The sequence below is a fragment of the Prunus avium genome, chromosome 1, assembly GCF_965620075.1.
Source record: "Prunus avium chromosome 1, drPruAviu1.hap1.1, whole genome shotgun sequence".
NCBI lineage: Eukaryota > Viridiplantae > Streptophyta > Magnoliopsida > Rosales > Rosaceae > Prunus > Prunus avium.
This window is the reverse complement of record NC_142284.1, coordinates 1,856,178-1,875,204: the sequence shown is the minus strand read 5'-3', so window position 1 is coordinate 1,875,204 and position 19,027 is coordinate 1,856,178. Positions and strand designations below refer to the sequence as shown.

General features: G+C 36.5%; 2 protein-coding genes and 1 pseudogene across 2 annotated transcripts; all 3 read left to right on the top strand.

Annotated features, from left to right (window-relative positions):
* Positions 1-166: 166 nt before the first annotated feature.
* Positions 167-3,115, top strand: LOC110760949 (GDP-mannose 3,5-epimerase 2). The gene is made up of 7 exons (XM_021963307.2): positions 167-359; positions 1,012-1,422; positions 1,718-1,814; positions 1,900-2,029; positions 2,141-2,273; positions 2,523-2,730; positions 2,819-3,115. The coding sequence occupies exons 2-7, from the start codon at positions 1,013-1,015 to the stop codon at positions 2,978-2,980; spliced, it is 1,140 nt and encodes a 379-aa protein (XP_021818999.2). The 5' UTR covers positions 167-359; position 1,012; the 3' UTR covers positions 2,981-3,115.
* A 663-nt stretch (positions 3,116-3,778) lies between these two features.
* LOC110760977 (F-box protein CPR1-like) lies at positions 3,779-4,987 on the top strand. The gene has a single exon (XM_021963344.2). It carries the CDS (start codon positions 3,779-3,781, stop codon positions 4,985-4,987), a length of 1,209 nt encoding a protein of 402 aa, XP_021819036.2.
* Positions 4,988-18,351: 13,364 nt separating this feature from the next.
* On the top strand, positions 18,352-19,027 carry LOC110760950 (splicing factor 3B subunit 6-like protein pseudogene; annotated as a pseudogene).

The window sequence follows — 19,027 nt, the reverse complement described above, 5'->3', positions numbered from 1 at the left end:
TTGATAAAATTGAAATCCTCCCGAGTTCCATTTCGATAATGACCTTAATCTTGAAGGGAGCATAGATATAGATTTTACACTCTTCCAAAGAAAAAAGAAAAACAATAAAGTCCAACAACTGCATAAAGTGTGTCAGTCCTCACTAATTTGTTTTCCATAAAAATAGGAAGCCTGATAAATTAGATAAATATGGAAAACTAAATAGCATTAGAATTTTACAAGGAGGACGCTTGAGCTTGCTTTTGTTCACTTCTATTTATAGTACTGGGCATTCCTGCTGGAATTCTATTCGAAATCTTCCAAACTCTCGTTCACACTGCAATATCATCATCTTATTCCAACATCTCTCAGCTTGCAAGGTTCGTAATAAACTATTTTGGTTGAAAATAATTTCTGGGCGTGCTGGTTTTGCTTTGATCTCTTTCTTTTTTTTACGGCCTTTTCCATTCATCGTCTCGTCTGCCTCCAGTTCGATAATTTTGCTTCTGGGCATGTTTTACTTTATGCAAGTATTGTGATTTCAGGTTATTTTGATTATTGGGTTGTCTTTATTTCCTTGTTTCATGAGGGTTGAGGATGCTCTGTTTCACTAATTTTGATTTTCTGCTGTTTATTTAAAAATTCATTTGTTTTATTATTCCGCAGTGAGTGTTTTAAAGTGATGCTGTGGCATGGAGTTATGTGAATGTTTTTCAATTAACATACAGGTTTTGTGTACCCTGTTATGTTTGCCGGGAATGTGTAGATAAGATTATAAGAAAATGTAAGCAGTATCTGAAAGTAGCATTCCTACATTATCAACCCTTAATTGAATTTTAAGCAGTATCTGTTCTTCTTCCTTTAAACCAACCTCGGCATTAATTTTAGATTGCACCCTTTTAACAATAAGAAACTTCATTGGCAAGGCACTTATTCGATTTGTTTAGATGTTAAAATGCTTAATTAATCATAGATGCTGAAAAGTGTTCACTACAAACTCTTCACCTTTTTTTGTTATGTTTATTGTTGCAGAATGGGAACTACTGGGGGAAGTAAATACGGTGAATACACATATGAGAACCTGGAGAGGGAACAGTACTGGCCTTCCGAAAAGCTTCGGGTTTCCATAACGGGGGCTGGTGGTTTCATTGCTTCGCATATTGCCAGGCGACTGAAGAGTGAAGGTCACTACATTATTGCTTCTGACTGGAAGAAAAATGAACACATGACAGGGGACATGTTTTGTAATGAGTTCCATCTTGTTGATCTGAGGGTGATGGATAACTGTTTGAAGGTCACTTCTGGTGTTGACCATGTGTTCAACCTTGCTGCTGACATGGGAGGTATGGGTTTTATTCAGTCCAACCATTCCGTCATTATGTATAACAACACAATGATCAGCTTTAACATGCTCGAGGCAGCGAGGATCAATGGAGTTAAGAGGTTTGTTTGCCTTGGATTTGTTATCTGTTTTTAGACATTTCAGTTAACTTATTCCACTTGATTTCAGCAATGTTTAAGGGTCTATTGATCCACACTAGTCACCTAAATACCTTCCACTTCGTTTTTTTTTTTTTTAAATTTAACAAAACAACTGAAATGGTTCTTTTATCTGTTTATTCTGTTTTTGAAGTCTTTTTTTCTTCACGATATCACATATGATTTCAAACTTCTGTTTTTTTTTTTTTTTTTCGCTGGTTGAATATCTGCTAACTCGATTTCTCATCATGGTTTGCAGGTTCTTTTATGCATCTAGTGCTTGCATTTACCCTGAATTTAAACAGTTGGACACTAGTAATGTGAGCTTGAAGGAGTCTGATGCTTGGCCTGCGGAGGTTTCTGCTGAGTTCTTATGCATTTACATATGTTAATTATGAAATGTGTTTTCGTCATTTTTGAATTCCTTTGCTTGTGTAATAGCCTCAAGATGCTTATGGCTTGGAGAAGCTCATGACTGAAGAATTATGCAAGCACTATAATAAGGATTTTGGTATTGAGTGTCGGATCGGGCGGTTCCACAATATTTATGGACCCTTTGGAACTTGGAAAGGTCAGCCTCCAGTTGTGAGTTCTTTTATGACTTGATACACACTGCCGCACGCGTATATATATGTATTTTGGCATATTCATTGTTGCATATTGTTTGTTATCTGTTTTGCAGGTGGTAGAGAGAAGGCCCCTGCTGCCTTTTGTCGAAAAACCCTCACTTCCACTGATAAGTTTGAGATGTGGGGAGATGGGCTACAAACGCGGTCTTTCACCTTCATTGATGAATGTGTAGAAGGTGTCCTAAGGTAATACTGCCTTCAAATGAAAACATTTGTTGCTACAATTTGATATTTTGTGGCACTCAAGATTCTGTTGCTTTCATTGCACATCTATTGGTTTAATGTTTAGTTTACTGTGGAAATTGTAGTACTCTTCTATCAATCCCTCCATCATAGGAAAAATAACTGCTTTTTAAGCTTCATTTGAAAATCAATAAGTTGGATTTTGAAAAGGGATAATGGATGCATACTGATTTGACATTCAAATGCATTCAGATTGACAAAGTCTGACTTCCGGGAGCCGGTGAATATTGGAAATGATGAGATGGTTAGCATGAATGAGATGGCTGAGATAGTCCTAAGCTTTGAGAACCAGATGCTCCCCATCCATCATATCCCTGGCCCTGAGGGTGTTCGCGGACGAAACTCAGACAACACTCTGATTAAGGAGAAGCTTGGCTGGGCCCCTACCATGAAGTTGAAGGTACAATTTTTCAGGAGTGATTTGTTTTCTTGACTGAATCTCACTTCTACTGAATGAACTAATGTGTGTTTAACTCTGATTTTAATAGGATGGATTGAGAATTACATACTTTTGGATAAAGGAACAGTTAGAGAAAGAGAAGGCTCAAGGCATGAATTTGTCAGGTTATGGGTCATCAAAAGTAGTGGGAACCCAATCACCTGTTCAACTGGGCTCTCTTAGAGCTGCTGATGGGAAAGAGTTGCTCTAAACCACCAAGACATATATGAAGAAGATGACTATATAATTTGCTTACCCAGCATATTTGGATATGACAGATTTTCATACATAAAGCAACTGCATGGATTTGGTCTTAATTATTCTTCAGCTTTTCGAACAGCAGCCATTTTATGAATATGTAGTATCTAGGGTAGAATAATGTTCTGCGCTTTCTTTTACTGATGAAAGCTTTCGATCAAATCATAGGTTTGGAACGTCATTATATCAATGACAATTAGTAGCGATGAGTGTTTGTTGTCCAGCTAGAAGATGTGATCTCTTGAACAAAAGAAGAAACAAGGGTTTAAAAGCTCAAGTATGCATATTGGTCATTCTAATATCCATACTTGTGTGAATAAAGTGATGTTAGACAACAAAATACACGAGACTCCAGCATAGTGCATTATGAAAGACAAAAATGGGGCAAAGTTCAAACTGCAATCTATGGGGCTTTCACCTGTTTTTATTTGGTTGTCATAATTTTCCTAAAAGAAGAGCAACATAAACTTTCCCTCATTTTCTCGCCATCCAATCAATCCTCGAATGGGCAACAAGCCCCTTGCCTGTTTGTTTTTAATATTAGAATAGGTAATCTAATAGAATATCGATTCCTCGATATAACAGTTTTTATGACTCCTAACTTACTTGTTAAGCAAGAATATTTGAAACCTTGGGGTTTCCTAGGATTACTAGGATTTAATTATGCGTCATATTTTATCAATGAACATAAAACTTTAGCTACCAGATCCCAGAACCTCAAACCCTAAACCCAACCTTTCTAGTTTCAACCATGTCAAACATCCCACAGGAGCTAATCTTTGACATCCTTTCACGGCTTGAGTCGAAGGATTTGATCCGATACACGTGTGTTTCCAAAGCTTGGTATGCTTTGATCCACAACCAAGACTTCATCAAAGCGCATCTTCAACTCTCCATCAAAACCAACTCTACTCGCAACATTTTATTCCATAATCGTCGTACTAATTATACCTTAGATTTCCTTTCATTGCCTTTTGACAACGATGAGATGCTCGGGACAGCCACGAAACTCGGGAGTCCGATGCCGTCAAAATACTCATGGGATATAGTTGGCTACGCCAATGGTCTGGTTTGCCTACGCAACTATATGGAAGGGGGTATTGCTTTGTGGAACCCGTCAATTCAAAAGTTGAAGAAGATTCCCGAACCGTACGCCCAGCTGCCACCACCAGAATTAGACTACGGATTCGGGTACGATTCAACCAATGATGACTATAAACTAGTGCAGATTGTGGAGCTTGCTAATGAGGAAGACATTGTTGTGAGTCATCAAGTTAGGGTTTATAGCCTAAAAGCCAACTCATGGAAAAGGATCCAGGACATTCCTTCCAGTGGTTATTATGTCTTCTCAGTAGGTTTTTGTGACATCGTGTTTCTCAATGGTGCTCTAGGTTGGCTGATGTGTGGCGAGTTATCAGATCCTCAGTGCAAAATCGTAACCCTTGATCTTGCGAGTGAGAAATATCGGGTGTTTCCCATCCCAGTGGATAACATTGAAGATCGTTATATGCCGGACTTAAAGATCTTGGGAGACTATCTGTGTATTTGTCTTAATTTCAGGTCTCGAAGGGATGTTTGGATTATGAAGGAATTTGGAGAGACAGAATCGTGGAGCCTGCTTTATTCTATTGACAGGCAACCGAATGTTTGTGTGAAGCCTTTGGCTTTTTCAAAGAATGGCGAAATGGTTCTTTTGGAAATGCTGGGCAACGAATACAGTAGGCTTTCTTGGTATGATTTGGAGAAAAAGAGTGTCAAACAAGTTGAAATTAGTGGTCTGCTTCCTTTGCGTTATTACTTAACAACCGTCTGTTGGGGGAGCCTTTGTCTTCTTGATGGCGATCCTGTTATTGCTAAGAGCTCTAACAAGAGGAAAACGTCAAGCTCTAAGAAGAGGAAAACTTCAAGCTCTAAGATGAGGAAAATTTCAAGCATCGTGAAGCCTTTCAAGCTCTGGTAGTCGAAGCAAAAAACAAAAAAAAAAGATCTGAATATTTGCTTATGATCTATGTGATCTTTGTACGTAATGATCCTTTTTTCATTATTGTAACAGTGTTAGCTAGTTTGTCAGTCTGCAGTTTTAACTCTTATCAGCATAGCTTTTCATTTATGCCAAATCAGTATAATAAGAGGGGAGAGTCTCTAGGTCGCTCTTCACCCGTTTACCTAGTCTGCAATTTTGTTTTGAACTCTTATCAAATTCTACATATATGGGAACATCTGGATATGATAGATTTCATACAGGAAGCTACTGCATGGACTTGGTCCTAATTAATTATTTCAAGGTTGAATAATTCTGCTTGTGTTCTTCAGCTTTTCGGACAGCTGCCATCATTTAGTATCCTGAACATGAAACATTATACTGTTCTGCAATTTCGTTTTGCTGATGAAAGCTTTCCTGCAAATCATAAGTTTGGTATTAATATTGTATTTGAAGAAATATCTCGTTCAGTTTTTCTCACTGTGTCTTCCAGCCCATTGGCGTGTATTTGGCACGTTCCATAAGTAGGAGGATAGGATAGGATATAACATCCTTTAGAAAATATATCAACTCAGGTTTAGTTGGTCCATGAGGAAGCTGGTGAAGCCAAGTATTGGCAACATCAAACTCATACAGTAAGCCACACATGGCCAAATATAGTTTGGCATAAATGCGTGTCTGGAAAAGCCAAGTAGAGCACCCACAATTCTGACTTCCGGGAGCCAGTAAATAGTGGAAGTGATGAGATGGCTGAGATAGTCCTAAGCTTTGAAAACAAGGAGCTCCCCATCCACCATATCCCTGGCTCTGAGGGTGCTCGCAGTCGAAACTCAGGCAACACTCTGATTAATAAGGAGAAGCTTGGCTGGGCTCCTACCATGAAGTTTAAGGTATAATTTTTGAGGAGTGATTTGTTTTCTTGACTGAATCCCACTTCTACTGAATGAACTAATGCGTGTTTAACTCTGCTTTTAACAGGATGTACTGAGAATTACATACTTATGGATAAAGGAACAGTTAGAGAAAGAGAAGGCTCAAGGCATGAATTTTTCAGTCTATGGGTCATCAAAAGTAGTGGGAACCCAAGCACCTGTTCAACTGGGCTCTCTTAGAGCTGCTGATGGCAAAGAGTTGCTCTAAACTACCAACTCATATATGATGAAGATGACTATATAATTTGTCGGCCTGGAACATCTGGATATGACAGATTTTCATACAGGAAGCTACTGCCTGGATTTGGCCCTAATTACTACAAGGTTGAATAACTCTGTTTGTATTCTTCAGATTTTGGGACAGCAGCCATTTCATGATTATGTAGTATCTATAGTAGAATACTGGTATCTAGAGTAGAATACTGTTCTGCACTTTCTTTGTTACTGATGAAAGCTTTCCTGCAAAGCATAGGTTTGGAATGTCATCATATCAAATGAAAATAAGTAGCAATGACCGTTTGTTGTCTAGCTAGAAGATGTGAACTGTAGAACAAAAGAAGAAACAAGGGTTTAAAAAAGCATTAATTGGTCATTCTAATATCTATAGAGACTCCAGAATAGTGCAATATGAAAGAAAAAAATGGGGCAGAGATCAAACTGGATTGGGACGATATATCAAGGGCTTCTTAGATATAGGTCCAATTTCATTAAGATATAGTGGAGGCAGGACATCAATTCAATGCGTTTGGCCTTCTTTTTTAGCATAATTACTTCCAGTGCCATTATACAACAAAAGGAAAACAGAAGCGACACATCCCAATCCATGCTGATTTCTTGCTTGATTAATGGAGATTGTGTTGGGTATACAAATTATGGGAGCCCGGATTAGGTCTTTGGCAGACAGTTGCAGCGCCTTACGTACAGGTATTTTTAATTTCTTGGTTTTGATTGTAACAATATATATTGTGTTACATATATATTCTGTTTTTGCGTTTTTGTTTGATGTGAAGTCGTCAACTTACCTATTGCAGGGATAGAGAGAAGCTTGTAGATGGTTGAGATCATAGCTTCCGGGTGGAATGGGTTGAAGAGGCGTTTCTATCTGCTGCATTAATTTCAGTTGTCTTACAAGGTTTGTTAAAGCAGCAACACAACAGGACGTTTCTTTGAGTGTTGAATTATCAGAATTGAGTGTTAAAGCAATGGCCAGTTGCTGTTAGTATGACGTTTCTTTGCTTGCTTCATTTTACTTTGTTGAAAACAATTCAGATTTGAAGGTCCGAAACTACATTGAATTATAGTTTATTTGCAGTTTAAATGATATATGCAATCTCTTTCCCAGATATTATGTTCTCCAATTTTGAAAGCGTACAAAGAAAACTTATCACACAACGAGAATGAGAATATCCGAATACATGATTACAGAGCAACCTGCGCAGATTAAGTTTTCTTCTATATAAAGAACCATATATAAGGAGTTACCTGTCCACTAGGTAGCATAATTACCTATATTAAAAAGGGATACCTATGACCGAGGAACAAAACAATGCAACACACCAACATGGTTTGTTTTCATTAAGGTTCACCTTGTTAAAGTAGTAACAAATTAAAATGTGGCTCACGCAAGAGCTAAAACCTTTCACAAATATTATGTTATCCTCTTGAATAGGGTTTAAAGAAAACTTATTTATTTCAAAGCGAAATTGAGAAACCAAAATACAGGAATGTAGATCAACATAGCATAGCATGAAAAGTGTCCAACAAAACTGAAAACCATGAGGAGTTACCTGTCGAATAGGTAGTTGAGTCCTATTATACCCAGCGGCGGACCCAGGAATTTTTCAGCGGAGGTGCAATTTTAAAATGCTAAAAGCTCAAAAAAAAAAAAACAAAAAAAAAGACAACTAAATATCCTTATAATTTAAACAACACTAATGTTATTCATAATTAATTGAAAAAAATAACATTACAATTAACTACATTTGTTGCCGACGAGGTTTCATATCATGAAAACGTCGCATTATATTTGCATTACTGATACAAGAAAAATGATCACAAGAGAGGATGTGAACTAGCCGGATTATTTGAAGGAAGGTTGGAACTAAACGGATTATTTGAAGGAGGATCTGAACTCTTTCTCTTAAGGGTTTTATATCTATAACTATGACTAATTGACTATAATTTATCAATTAAATAAACAAATCAATATCAAATTATCAATTAAATAAATAAAAATTAATTATACCTCGAATAGCATGTCACGTAGCCTCTTCCCCCTTAAGTTTGCTATTGTTCTTACTAATACAGAGAGAGCTAAATAAGAAAAAAAAATTATTAACAAAAAAAAAAAAGAATAAACAAAATTGGCGTTTGCTAAAAAAAATAAAAATATGCATATGACTTACTTTGGATTGACATACTCAAGAAGGAAAAAAAAAAACGCAGGTGCACACACACTTTGATGAAAATGGGTGATGTTAAATTGGTTTTTATAAAGAGAATTCCCAATCCCATTTAAATAAAGAATTCCCAAAACCCCATTGAATAAAGAGAAATCCCAATTAAAACCAAATTAGGTAAGAATTATAAAGCCATTTTAGAAGCCAACGAATGGCCCAGCAGTTTCCCTTTTTTAAACTTTTTTTTATATATAAAAACCCTGGTCCAAAACGACGTCGTTTTGGCCAAGTTTATTATTATTTTTTTAAAAGCAGCGCCTGGTCCAAAACGACGTCGTTTTGGCTAGGCTTCGTTAAAAAAAATAGAAGGTCACGCGATGCGCACAGCGCGCAGCAGCCCAGCAACGTAGCAGCTCAAGTTCACTTGCGCATTTCATCGAACAGGTTCCGTGCGTGAGCAGAGGTGCAACTCCAGCAGCTGTAATGGAGTTTTCCAGCGACCGGAGGTGCAGGTGCACCTCCTTGTGCCTGCACAGGTCCGCCATTGATTATACCTATAGCACACATATTCTCCCTAGTAATTAATCCTAGAAAATATTACCTATAACACAGAGGAAATTAATAACAAAACGTGATGTCCAAAAAAAAAAATACATATATATATATATATATAGAAATTCTCTTATGCGGACATCCAGATGTTATTATCGTGCGGACGCCATGTATTTTGTACTACCCCTCTCTGCTTTCCTGCCTATTTACAATAGAATCCGCACGATAATAACGTACGGACATCCAGATAAGAGAATAACTGTATATATATATATATAATAACAAAACATGATTTTGGGGAAATGTATGTTGTATTTGCCTTTTCTATTCAATGCCACAAGTTGAAAATGGCTAATTATTAAGACATAAATCACTATTATCCAATTCAAGTCATATGGGATATAATTGGTACAAAAAAATATTTTTAAAATAAATAATAAAAAAGATTACATCAAAAAATTTTAAAAAGGAAACTAATTCTATGTGGCACAAAAGTTAAAGAACTTTCATCAAAGTCACCAAATCCGTGGATTAACCCAACTCCTAAATGGGAATTTGAATCTATATTACATCAGAAAATTTTAAAAAGGAAACTAATTCTATGTGGCACAAAAGTTAAAGAACTTGCATCAAAGTCACCAAATCTGTGGATTAACCCAACTCCTAAATGGAAATTTGAATCTATATTAAATATGAGGCTTTCACCTGTTATTATTTGGCTTGCATAATTTTCCTTAAAAAAACAGCAACTTACACGAGACAACAAAATAGTCGAGACTCCAAATCCTTTTTTCCCTAAGTGCCGCAACACAACTTTCCCTCTCCGCAAGGGCATCAAGCCCCTTGCCTTTTTGTTGTTTATTTTAGAATAGGTAAATCTAATAGAATATTGATTTCCTCGATATAATTAATTTAATTCATGTTACCTTTTATAGTAAATTGAGCTTAGACTCATAAAATTCATTTTAAATTACCTAAAATCTTTCTTTTTATCTTTCTATTTAAAATACCCAATTTTTTCAAATAATACCCAATGAGTATGATCCAACTAAGCAAGTTACCTAATATAATTTAAAATATGATTTATTGTATTTTTTGGATTCAAAAACTACCCTTATTTATAAGTTAATGTGTTATGAGGGGTGTAACTAATGACCAGGGGCGGCCCTGGGTGATTGAAGGCCCAGGGCAAAACTCTAAGAGTGTGCCCTTTATTCATAAATTTTTTTATTATCAAATAATTAATTGAGTGCTGCTATTTTCCCATCTATCATATCTTTAAAATTTTAAAAACAAGTTTATCTTTTTGTAAAATGACTTATAAGAACTTATGTAACTCACCTTTAAAAAGCTAGAAACTAAACTTATCTGAAGTGTTAATCCAGCGTGGATGTTAACAATTTTAAAAAATTATTTTAGAATATTAAAAAATATTAAAAACTTCGTCACTTCCTTCCCAGGCTGCACCCAACAAGCCACCACCCAAACACCACCAGCCATCTAGCATAGGGATGGCAATAATACCCGTCGGGTCGGGTCCCCGGCCCTAACGGGGGGAAATCGGGGCCGGATACGGGGATCCCCGAATTTGCAAAATCCCCGACCGGGGACGGGCCGGGGATGGTATTGTTATCCCCGTCCCCGAACCCGGCCCGATAAGTAATATATTTATTTATAATAATTAATATATATATATATATATATATATATATATATTAATATAATATAATAAACCCTAGAGAGTCGTTGTCTGTCGCTCCTTATTCCTTCCTCCTACACGGGCTGCTATCTTCTCGAATTCTTTGAGCAAGCAACTGCACATCAAGTTTCGACTGCACATCTAGTTCTCTCTGTCAGCAAGGTTCTCTCTCTTTGATAATTTTATATTGTTTACTTTGTTGTCTCTAAAGCAATTAACACCACAAAGCACGGCATATGCATGTTTTGGTATGATAAAAGCTGTGCCTTGTCTGATATGCATGCTTTGTTCTGATAAAAGCTATACCTTTTTTTATATGCATACTTTATTCTTTTCCTTTTGAGAGAATAAAAAGCACCAACATGTTCATATATATATTTTTTCAATATGACATAACAAAAGGAAATCTAACAATGGTTAGTTCAATAAAAGCTGTACCTTTTCGATCTATGGAAACCATACCAAACCATTGTATGTAGTGCCCTTCAATACTATGCAAAGAGGCAACCTTGCCGAGAATAATTTTTTTGTCGTGACTATTTTTTTTTTCTAGATGGGTGACAACAATGAAGAGACTCAAGTTCCTGAAACCCAAATTGAGGAGGATAACAACCCTACACCAAATGAAAATGATAGCAATCCTGCCGTAACTGAAAATAACAACATGGAAGCCACAAGTTCAACTCAAGATGCTGTGAATAAAAGGAAAGTTAGATCTCCTGCTTGGGAACATTTTGAAAAGAAAGAAATTCAAGGTCAAATGAAAGCTGTGTGCATTCATTGTAAGAATATCTTAGGTGCAAGTAGCAAGAATGGGACTAGACATTTACTTGATCATGTAAAGTCTTGTCTTTATAAAAGACAAAGAACCATAGATCAATCAATGTTGAATCCTACAAAGTTGAGTGATGGGACTGTCAAAGAACCATAGACATTTACCTTAACTGTAGATAATTGTTCTACAAATGATTCCATGATTGCGATAGTGTTAGATAAGATTTGCTCCAGTTCACTTATGTTAGATGGACGTTTATTCCACATGCGGTGTTGTGCTCATATTCTGAATTTGGTAGTGAGAGATGGCTTAGAGGTGATTAAAAAGAGTATTGAGAAAATTAGGTACAGTGTTGCATTTTGGCTAGGAACCCAAAAAAGAGAGGAGAAATTTCTTGAAGCGGCCAGGCAGTTGAGAGTTCCAACCTCTAAAATGTTAGAACTTGATTGTAAGACTAGATGGAACTCTACATATTCCATGCTTAAGACTGCAATTATATACAAAAATGTTTTTCCTCGTTTGAAGCATCGTGAGCTGTTGTACAAAGAAGTGCCTAGTGAAAGTGATTGGGCAAAGACAAATGAGCTTGTTGATAAGTTGGCCATGTTTTATGATGTAACTGTTCTTTTTTCAGGGACCAAGTATCCTACTGCCAATCTTTACTTTAAGAATATTTGTGCTATTAGATTAGCAATTTATGATTGGCTTAGTTTTGAACAAGAAGAGGTGCAAGCAATGGCATTACATATGCAAACAAAGTTTGAGAAGTATTGGCATACAATGCATGGTTTGATGGGAGTTGCAAGTATTTTGGATCCAAGGTATAAGATGAAACAAATTGAATTTTTATGCCCTCTAATATGTCCAAACAATGCAGCTCAAGAGATTAAGAAATATAAAGATATTCTCTATGACTTGGTAAAGGAGTATCAGTCAAAATCTCAACAAAGTCAGCAGGTGCAATATGAATCTTTGATTCCTACTTCTTCATCTAGGCCATCTATGCCTAAACTTGATTTGGTAAAGCAATTGGATGTGTTTGTTTCTCACTCCACTACCCATGGACATGTCAAATCTGAGTTGGATCATTATCTAGAAGAGTCTCTTTTACCTAGGAATGATGATGATGATTTTGATATATTATGTTGGTGGAAATCAAATGGGATAAAATATCCTACTTTGCATGATATTGCTAGAGATATTTTGGCCATTCCTGTATCCACAGTTGCTTCAGAGTCTTGCTTTAGTACTAGTGGAAGGATTATAAGCCCTCATCGTAGTCGGCTTCATTCAAAAACAGTAGAGGCATTGATGTGCGCTTGTGATTGGTTATGGAGTGAGATAAGAGGTATTGAAATATTTTTGTGGTTATATTTTTCATATTAAGTAAAACGTTTTATTACTGTTTTCTGATATTATTTTTTTATACTATTAGCTTCAAGCTCTAATGAGAATGAAGCTAGAAGAGTCACCATTCAAGATGAGGAAGTTGATAATAATGAGGAAGAGGTAACATTCTTATATTTAATAGCTCTCTTTATTTTTTTAAATGAATTTTTCTTATATTGGCCAGTATCTCACTTTCTTTTAAATAATTGTAATGTCTTTATCTTATTAATTTTTTTTTTTTATAGGAGTCTACCATTGAAACAAAGAACATCTCTTTGTTTTTTGATTAAAGCTATGAATGATGAAGCATAGGAGAGTTCATTGAAATTGTGAAGTTTTATTTGATGACTGAATATTGTTAATATTTCTTTAGGATTGGTTTTTTTAATTTAAGACTAGATGGATTTGTTGTGCTTACTGGAAAAGTTTCTAAAGATTTGAATTGAGAAATTGTTTGAAGTTTTGTGTCCTCCTTCTTTGCCTTGTTGAGAAATTATTTTAACAAGAAATATCTTGTGGTGGCTATTTTTAAAATTTCACAATGATGTGACTGTGATTTAGAAAATTATTTTAAAAAGAAATATCTTATTAAAAACCGGGGATTGGGGCGGGTATGGGAGGCACTTCCCCGACGGGGACGGGGACGGGGATTCCCCGAAAAGCCTAAACCGGGGATTGGGGCGGGGGCGGGGACGGGGACAGGGACGGGGATGGGGAGTGGGGACGGGGATGGTATTGCCATACCCGGCCCCTAACCGGCCCGTTGCCATCCCTAATCTAGCACAAGCCTAACAGCACCCACCCGCCCAGCTAGCTCTCAAGACACCTAATCCCCATCAAACCAAATTATCCATAACCCATTCTACATAATTACCGACCCAATTTGACAAAACTCATTAACTAGTGTATTGCAATTTGCAAGTATGAGAATCAATTGAAATAGCCCTCCTCACCATTTGAGACAAAAACCCAAAAAGCCTGATAAGCAAATCCTTGTTTAGAGAAACCCAGGGAGGAGATGTGTGCTTGGGGTTGGAGAGAGAGAGAGAGAAAGAGAGAGAATTCTTATGCCTGCCACTCCAATGCCATACCCATTACATTTAGTTATTTTATTTTTTTATGAGCACTTTTAATTTTGTTTTGCATATACATGTATATTTTTTTGTCTGATCATATACATATATATAGGCTAATATAAAAAAATTTGTGCCCTTCTCAATCGTGGGCCCCGGGCAGTGGCCCTGGTTGCCCTGGCTAAGGGCCGACCCTGCTAATGACACATGTTGAATTTGGAAAGATCTCTAAATTGTTGTAATGGATGTAGGAATTAATTGAGAAACTTATTTGAAATTAAATATTAAATTCAACATTAACGTATTAGTAATCTATAAGTGATTAACGTTTTGGTTTATTTAATAAAAAATTATGTTGTTTTCCTTTTATGAATTATACGTCTAGTAATCTATGTTATTATAGTTTTATGAATAATAGTGTACATTCTAATTATGTTGAAAAATAATTTGATAATCTATTTATTGTTTTTAATATATATATATATATATATATATATATATATATATATATTTTAAATGAACCTATTTTTTCTCTAAATAATGTACCTTTTTTTTTCTCTAAATAAAGCATCTATGACTTGTTTTATGAAAAATAATTTGATCATCTTTTTATTATTTGTTTTATGAAAGCTTTTTTTTTTTTTTAAATGAACCTATTTTTTCTATCCAAATAATGCACCTATTTTTTTCTCTAATAATGTACCTAGTAAAACAATTTACATGCTATAATGAACCTATTTTTTCCCTAAATTTTATATATGTTTTTTTCTCTAAATAATGTACCTATTACTTGTTTTATGAAAAATAATTTGATAATCTATTTATTTTTTGTTTTATGAAATTTTTTTTAATTGAACCTATTTCTTTTCTCTAAATAATGTACCTTTTTTTCCTCTAATAATGTATACCTAGTTAAAAAATTTACCTAGTATAATGAACTTTTTTTTTTCTAAATAATGTACCTATTTATAATTTATAAAAAATGTGCATAAATTTCAATTATACAATGTGCCTATTTTCTATAAATTATTGTGTACCTATTTTTATTTTATAAAAAATGTACGGAAATTTAAATTACAAAGTAACTGACCTAGTTTTTTTAATTATTTTGGTAAATAATATACCTATATTTTTATACGTATATATTTGTATTTATATTGTTCATATGTACATTATTGGATATATAATTTACATTTTTTTTTTTTTGCAATTTTAGGGGGCCATATGTTAGAGGGAATGGCAACCAAAAGAAATAGCGTGATTGATATGCTATAAATAGGGAGTTTTAATTACAATTATGGCAGTTAATGAAATGTTTGGAATAAATTATAAATCAAATATGAAGTCTGATGGCAACGATGTAAAAACATAGGAATACTATGACCTCTTATATTATGCTGGTCTTATAAGTTTGAAATTGGGTCTCAAACCCTAAAGCCAACCTTTAAAGTTTCAACCAAGTCAAACATCCCACAGGCGCTAATCTTTGACATCCTTTCCCGTCTCAAGCCGAAGGATTTGATCCGATATATGTGTGTTTCCAAAGCTTGTTATGCTTTGATCCACAACCAAGACTTCATCAAAGCGCATCATGAACGCTCCATCAAAACCAACTTTACTCGAACCATTTTATTGCAGGTTGCTACTTGTCCCTTAGATTTCCTTTCATTACCTTTTAACAACGATGAGATGCTCGGCACAGCCACGAAAGTTGGGCGTCTGATGATTTCAAAATACCATCTTACTAACACAGTTGGCTACGCCAATGGTCTGGTTGCCATCTGCAACTACACCGATGAGTATATTGCCTTGTGGAACCCATCGATTCAAAAGTTGAAGAAGATTCCCTTCACAACCCATGAACCGCATGCGCATCCGCCATCACCAGATTTCAGGACTATGGATTCGGGTACGATTCAACCAATGATGACTATAAACTAGTGGCGATTGTGCACTTTGGTGATGGCGAGGATGTTACCTTGAGTTTTCAAGTCAGTGTTTATAGCCTAAAAGCTAACTCATGGAAAACGATCCAGAACATGCCTTGCGGTGGTTTTTCGTTAGGGTAAATGGTGGAAAACCCCCCTGGACTATTTGGCTTGTCGAAATGTCCACCCTGAATTTTTTTCCAGCCAATTTAGCCTTCGTATTAAATTTAATCGCCAATTTCACCCCGCCGTTAGGGGTTCCCCAATTCCATCCAATGCCCGTCAAAAAAACCACGTGAGAGGCACGTGAGTCATCTGCTGAGGGTAATATCGTCCGACTCAGCATCGAAGTCTTCATCTTGGTGATGGTAGCTTTCACACATCTCCATAGAATTGGAATTGGAATTACAATTCGCCTGGGAATCGAATTCCCCTAGACTCTGGCACATCTTTTCGAACGAATTCAGGGCTTTGGGCTCGAACTGAAAACTGGGTTTTTCTCCGATTGGCTCGCCGATTAAGAAACTGGAGCATCCGTCGTCGATGACTCTGAAGGGCAAGAGCAATTCTACAGATTGGTCCAAGAACGAGTCGTGGGGCTTGGTGAATTTCCGAGGATTTGTGAAGTTTTTGGTGGAGAAGATGTTGGGGTAAGCTATGGAGAGCAATGCGGCGGCTTCATTGAAAGTCTGGTTGGGGCGTTTTCGAGGGGTTCGGGGCTTTCGACTTGAGATTGCGAGGCCTGAGTTGCTTGATTCTGAGAGAGTTGAAGAAGGAGAAGATGTGGAGGTTCGGGTTGATGTGGATGGGGATTTGACTATGTCAAGCTCAAATGCATAGGTTCTTTCGCCGCCGCTGAAACACGAAGACATTTGTGGATGGAACAAAAGGCAGAGGAATTGAATTGAAAAACCCCAAAATTCAGGTGGTTGTTGAGTTAAAGCCCATAAGAAACAGAGGAGATGAACTCATAGAGCTGAGGAACTAAAGTAAAACCCAATATTCAGACTGAATTCGAGCTGTGGCTGCTCAACAAGTAGACTTTGAAGACTAAAAAAGCCAAAATCTTTTCCGTGCCTCTCACGTGATTTTTTTTACGGCCATTTGGATGGAATTGAGGAAAACCTAACGGCGGGGGTGAAATTGGCAATTAAATTTAATACGAATGCTAAATTGGCTGAAATTTTTTTTCAGGGTGGACATTTCGACAAGCCAAATAGTCCAGGGGGTTTTCCACCATTTACCCTTTTCGTTATATTCAGATTACCTGGTGTTTTCAAACGGTACTCTAAGTTGGCTCATGTATAAAGAGTTAAATGGTAAAGATCGGTACAAGATCCTAACCCTTGATCTTGCCAGTGAGAAATATCGGGAGTTTCCCATCCCAGACCCAATCGATGGGGGTGACATTGAAGATTATACGCCGGATTTGGGGGTCTTGGGAGACTATCTGTGTATTTGTCTTACATTATACGACTCTCAAAGGGATGTTTGGATTATGAAGGGAAATGGAGTGACAGAATCTTGGAGCCCGCTTTGTTCTATTTACCTGCTTGGGAAGCCTTTGTTGTTTTCAGAGAACAGGGAAATGGTTCTTTTGATGATGGAGCGCAAAGGATACAATAGACTATATTGGTATCATTTGGAGAAAAAGAATTTCAAAAAAGCTTTTCGGCTCCGTCGGCGTCCACTCACAGCAACCATCTGTCGGGAGAGCCTTTGTCTTCTTCTTGATGAAGATCCTATTAAGAGCTCTAAGCAGAGAAAATTTTCAAGCGAGTGAAGGCTTTCAAGCTCTTTATTGTAACAGTGTTAGGTAGTTTGTTAGTCTGCAGTTTTGTTTTGAACTCTTATCAAATTCTACAGGAAGCTACTGCATGGATTTGGTCCTAATTATTTACGGTTGAATAATTCTGCTTGTGTGTTCTTCAGCTTTTCGGACAGCCCCCGTTGTGTGCTATCTAGATTCTAGAATAGAATCCCGAACATGAATCATTATACTCTTCTTCAATTTCGTTTTGCTAATGAAAGCTTTCCTCATAAATTTGGAAGCAAAACCTCGTTATAACTTATACCAATGACAATAAGTAGCATTGCAATGAGTGTTTTTTGTCTATCTCTCTCTACAAATAAAGAAGAAACAAAGGGTTTAATAGCTTTAAGTGTTTAAGTGAGGTTAGATGTAAATAAACACTTTCAAATAAAGAAAAATCATGATTTGTTTTCATCTCCGACACGACAAGGACCTCAAACCTAATATCTTGTATCCATTCACTCATCAAAAAAATTATGTAGTTTTCACTTTAAAATTCGTAATTCAATACTTAAGAAATTAAAAAAGATTTTTAATTTTCGCGATTGATAGACTTTTCCTGTTCTAAATAAATAATATGTCGTAAATGTAATTTGGATTTTCATTTTTTACTAGCAATATTGAGGGAGAAAATTTCCAACACAAAATTAAAGGTTTTTATCAACCCCTGTGTTAACTGGGGTATATTTTCCAACCATCAGATTCGACATCAACAGTCAAACATTATTTTTAAATTAAAAAAAATGGAGCCAAGTCGGTGGCCCTGGCCTATAAAAACTCTTTGCAATTGAAAATCAAACACATGAGACGAGACAACAAAATAGTCGAGACTCCAGATCCTTCTTTTCCCTCACTTTTTCCCCCAAAGAAAAACTTTCCCTCGCTTTCCCGCCCTCCAAACAATCCCCGAATGGCCGCAATCAGTCTCCGAAAGGGCAACACTCGTCTTCCCCCGGAAGTCAATCGGGTTCTCTACGTCCGCAATCTCCCCTTCAACATCTCCAGCGAGGAGATGTACGATATCTTCGGCAAATATGGCGCCATACGACAGATACGCATCGGCACCAACAAGGACACCAGAGGCACTGCCTTTGTCGTTTACGAGGACATCTACGACGCCAAAACGGCGGTGGATCACCTCTCCGGCTTCAACGTCGCCAACCGCTACCTGATCGTGCTTTATTACCAGCAGGCGAAGATGGGCAAGAAGCTTGATCAGATGAAGAAGGAGGAAGAAATCGCCAAGATGCAGGAGAAGTACGGCGTCTCCACCAAAGATAAGTAGTTAATTTTGTGTGATTTAACTCTTCTTCTGGTTGGAAATCGTTGGGTTTATGTTTTTGTATATGTTGAGGGTTATATCTATGCTCTGGATTTTGTAATCTAACTATTTGGGATTTGGATGGTTTTTTTAATGCTCTAATTGGCTCTAATTGGCTCTAATTGATTTGTTTTGTAA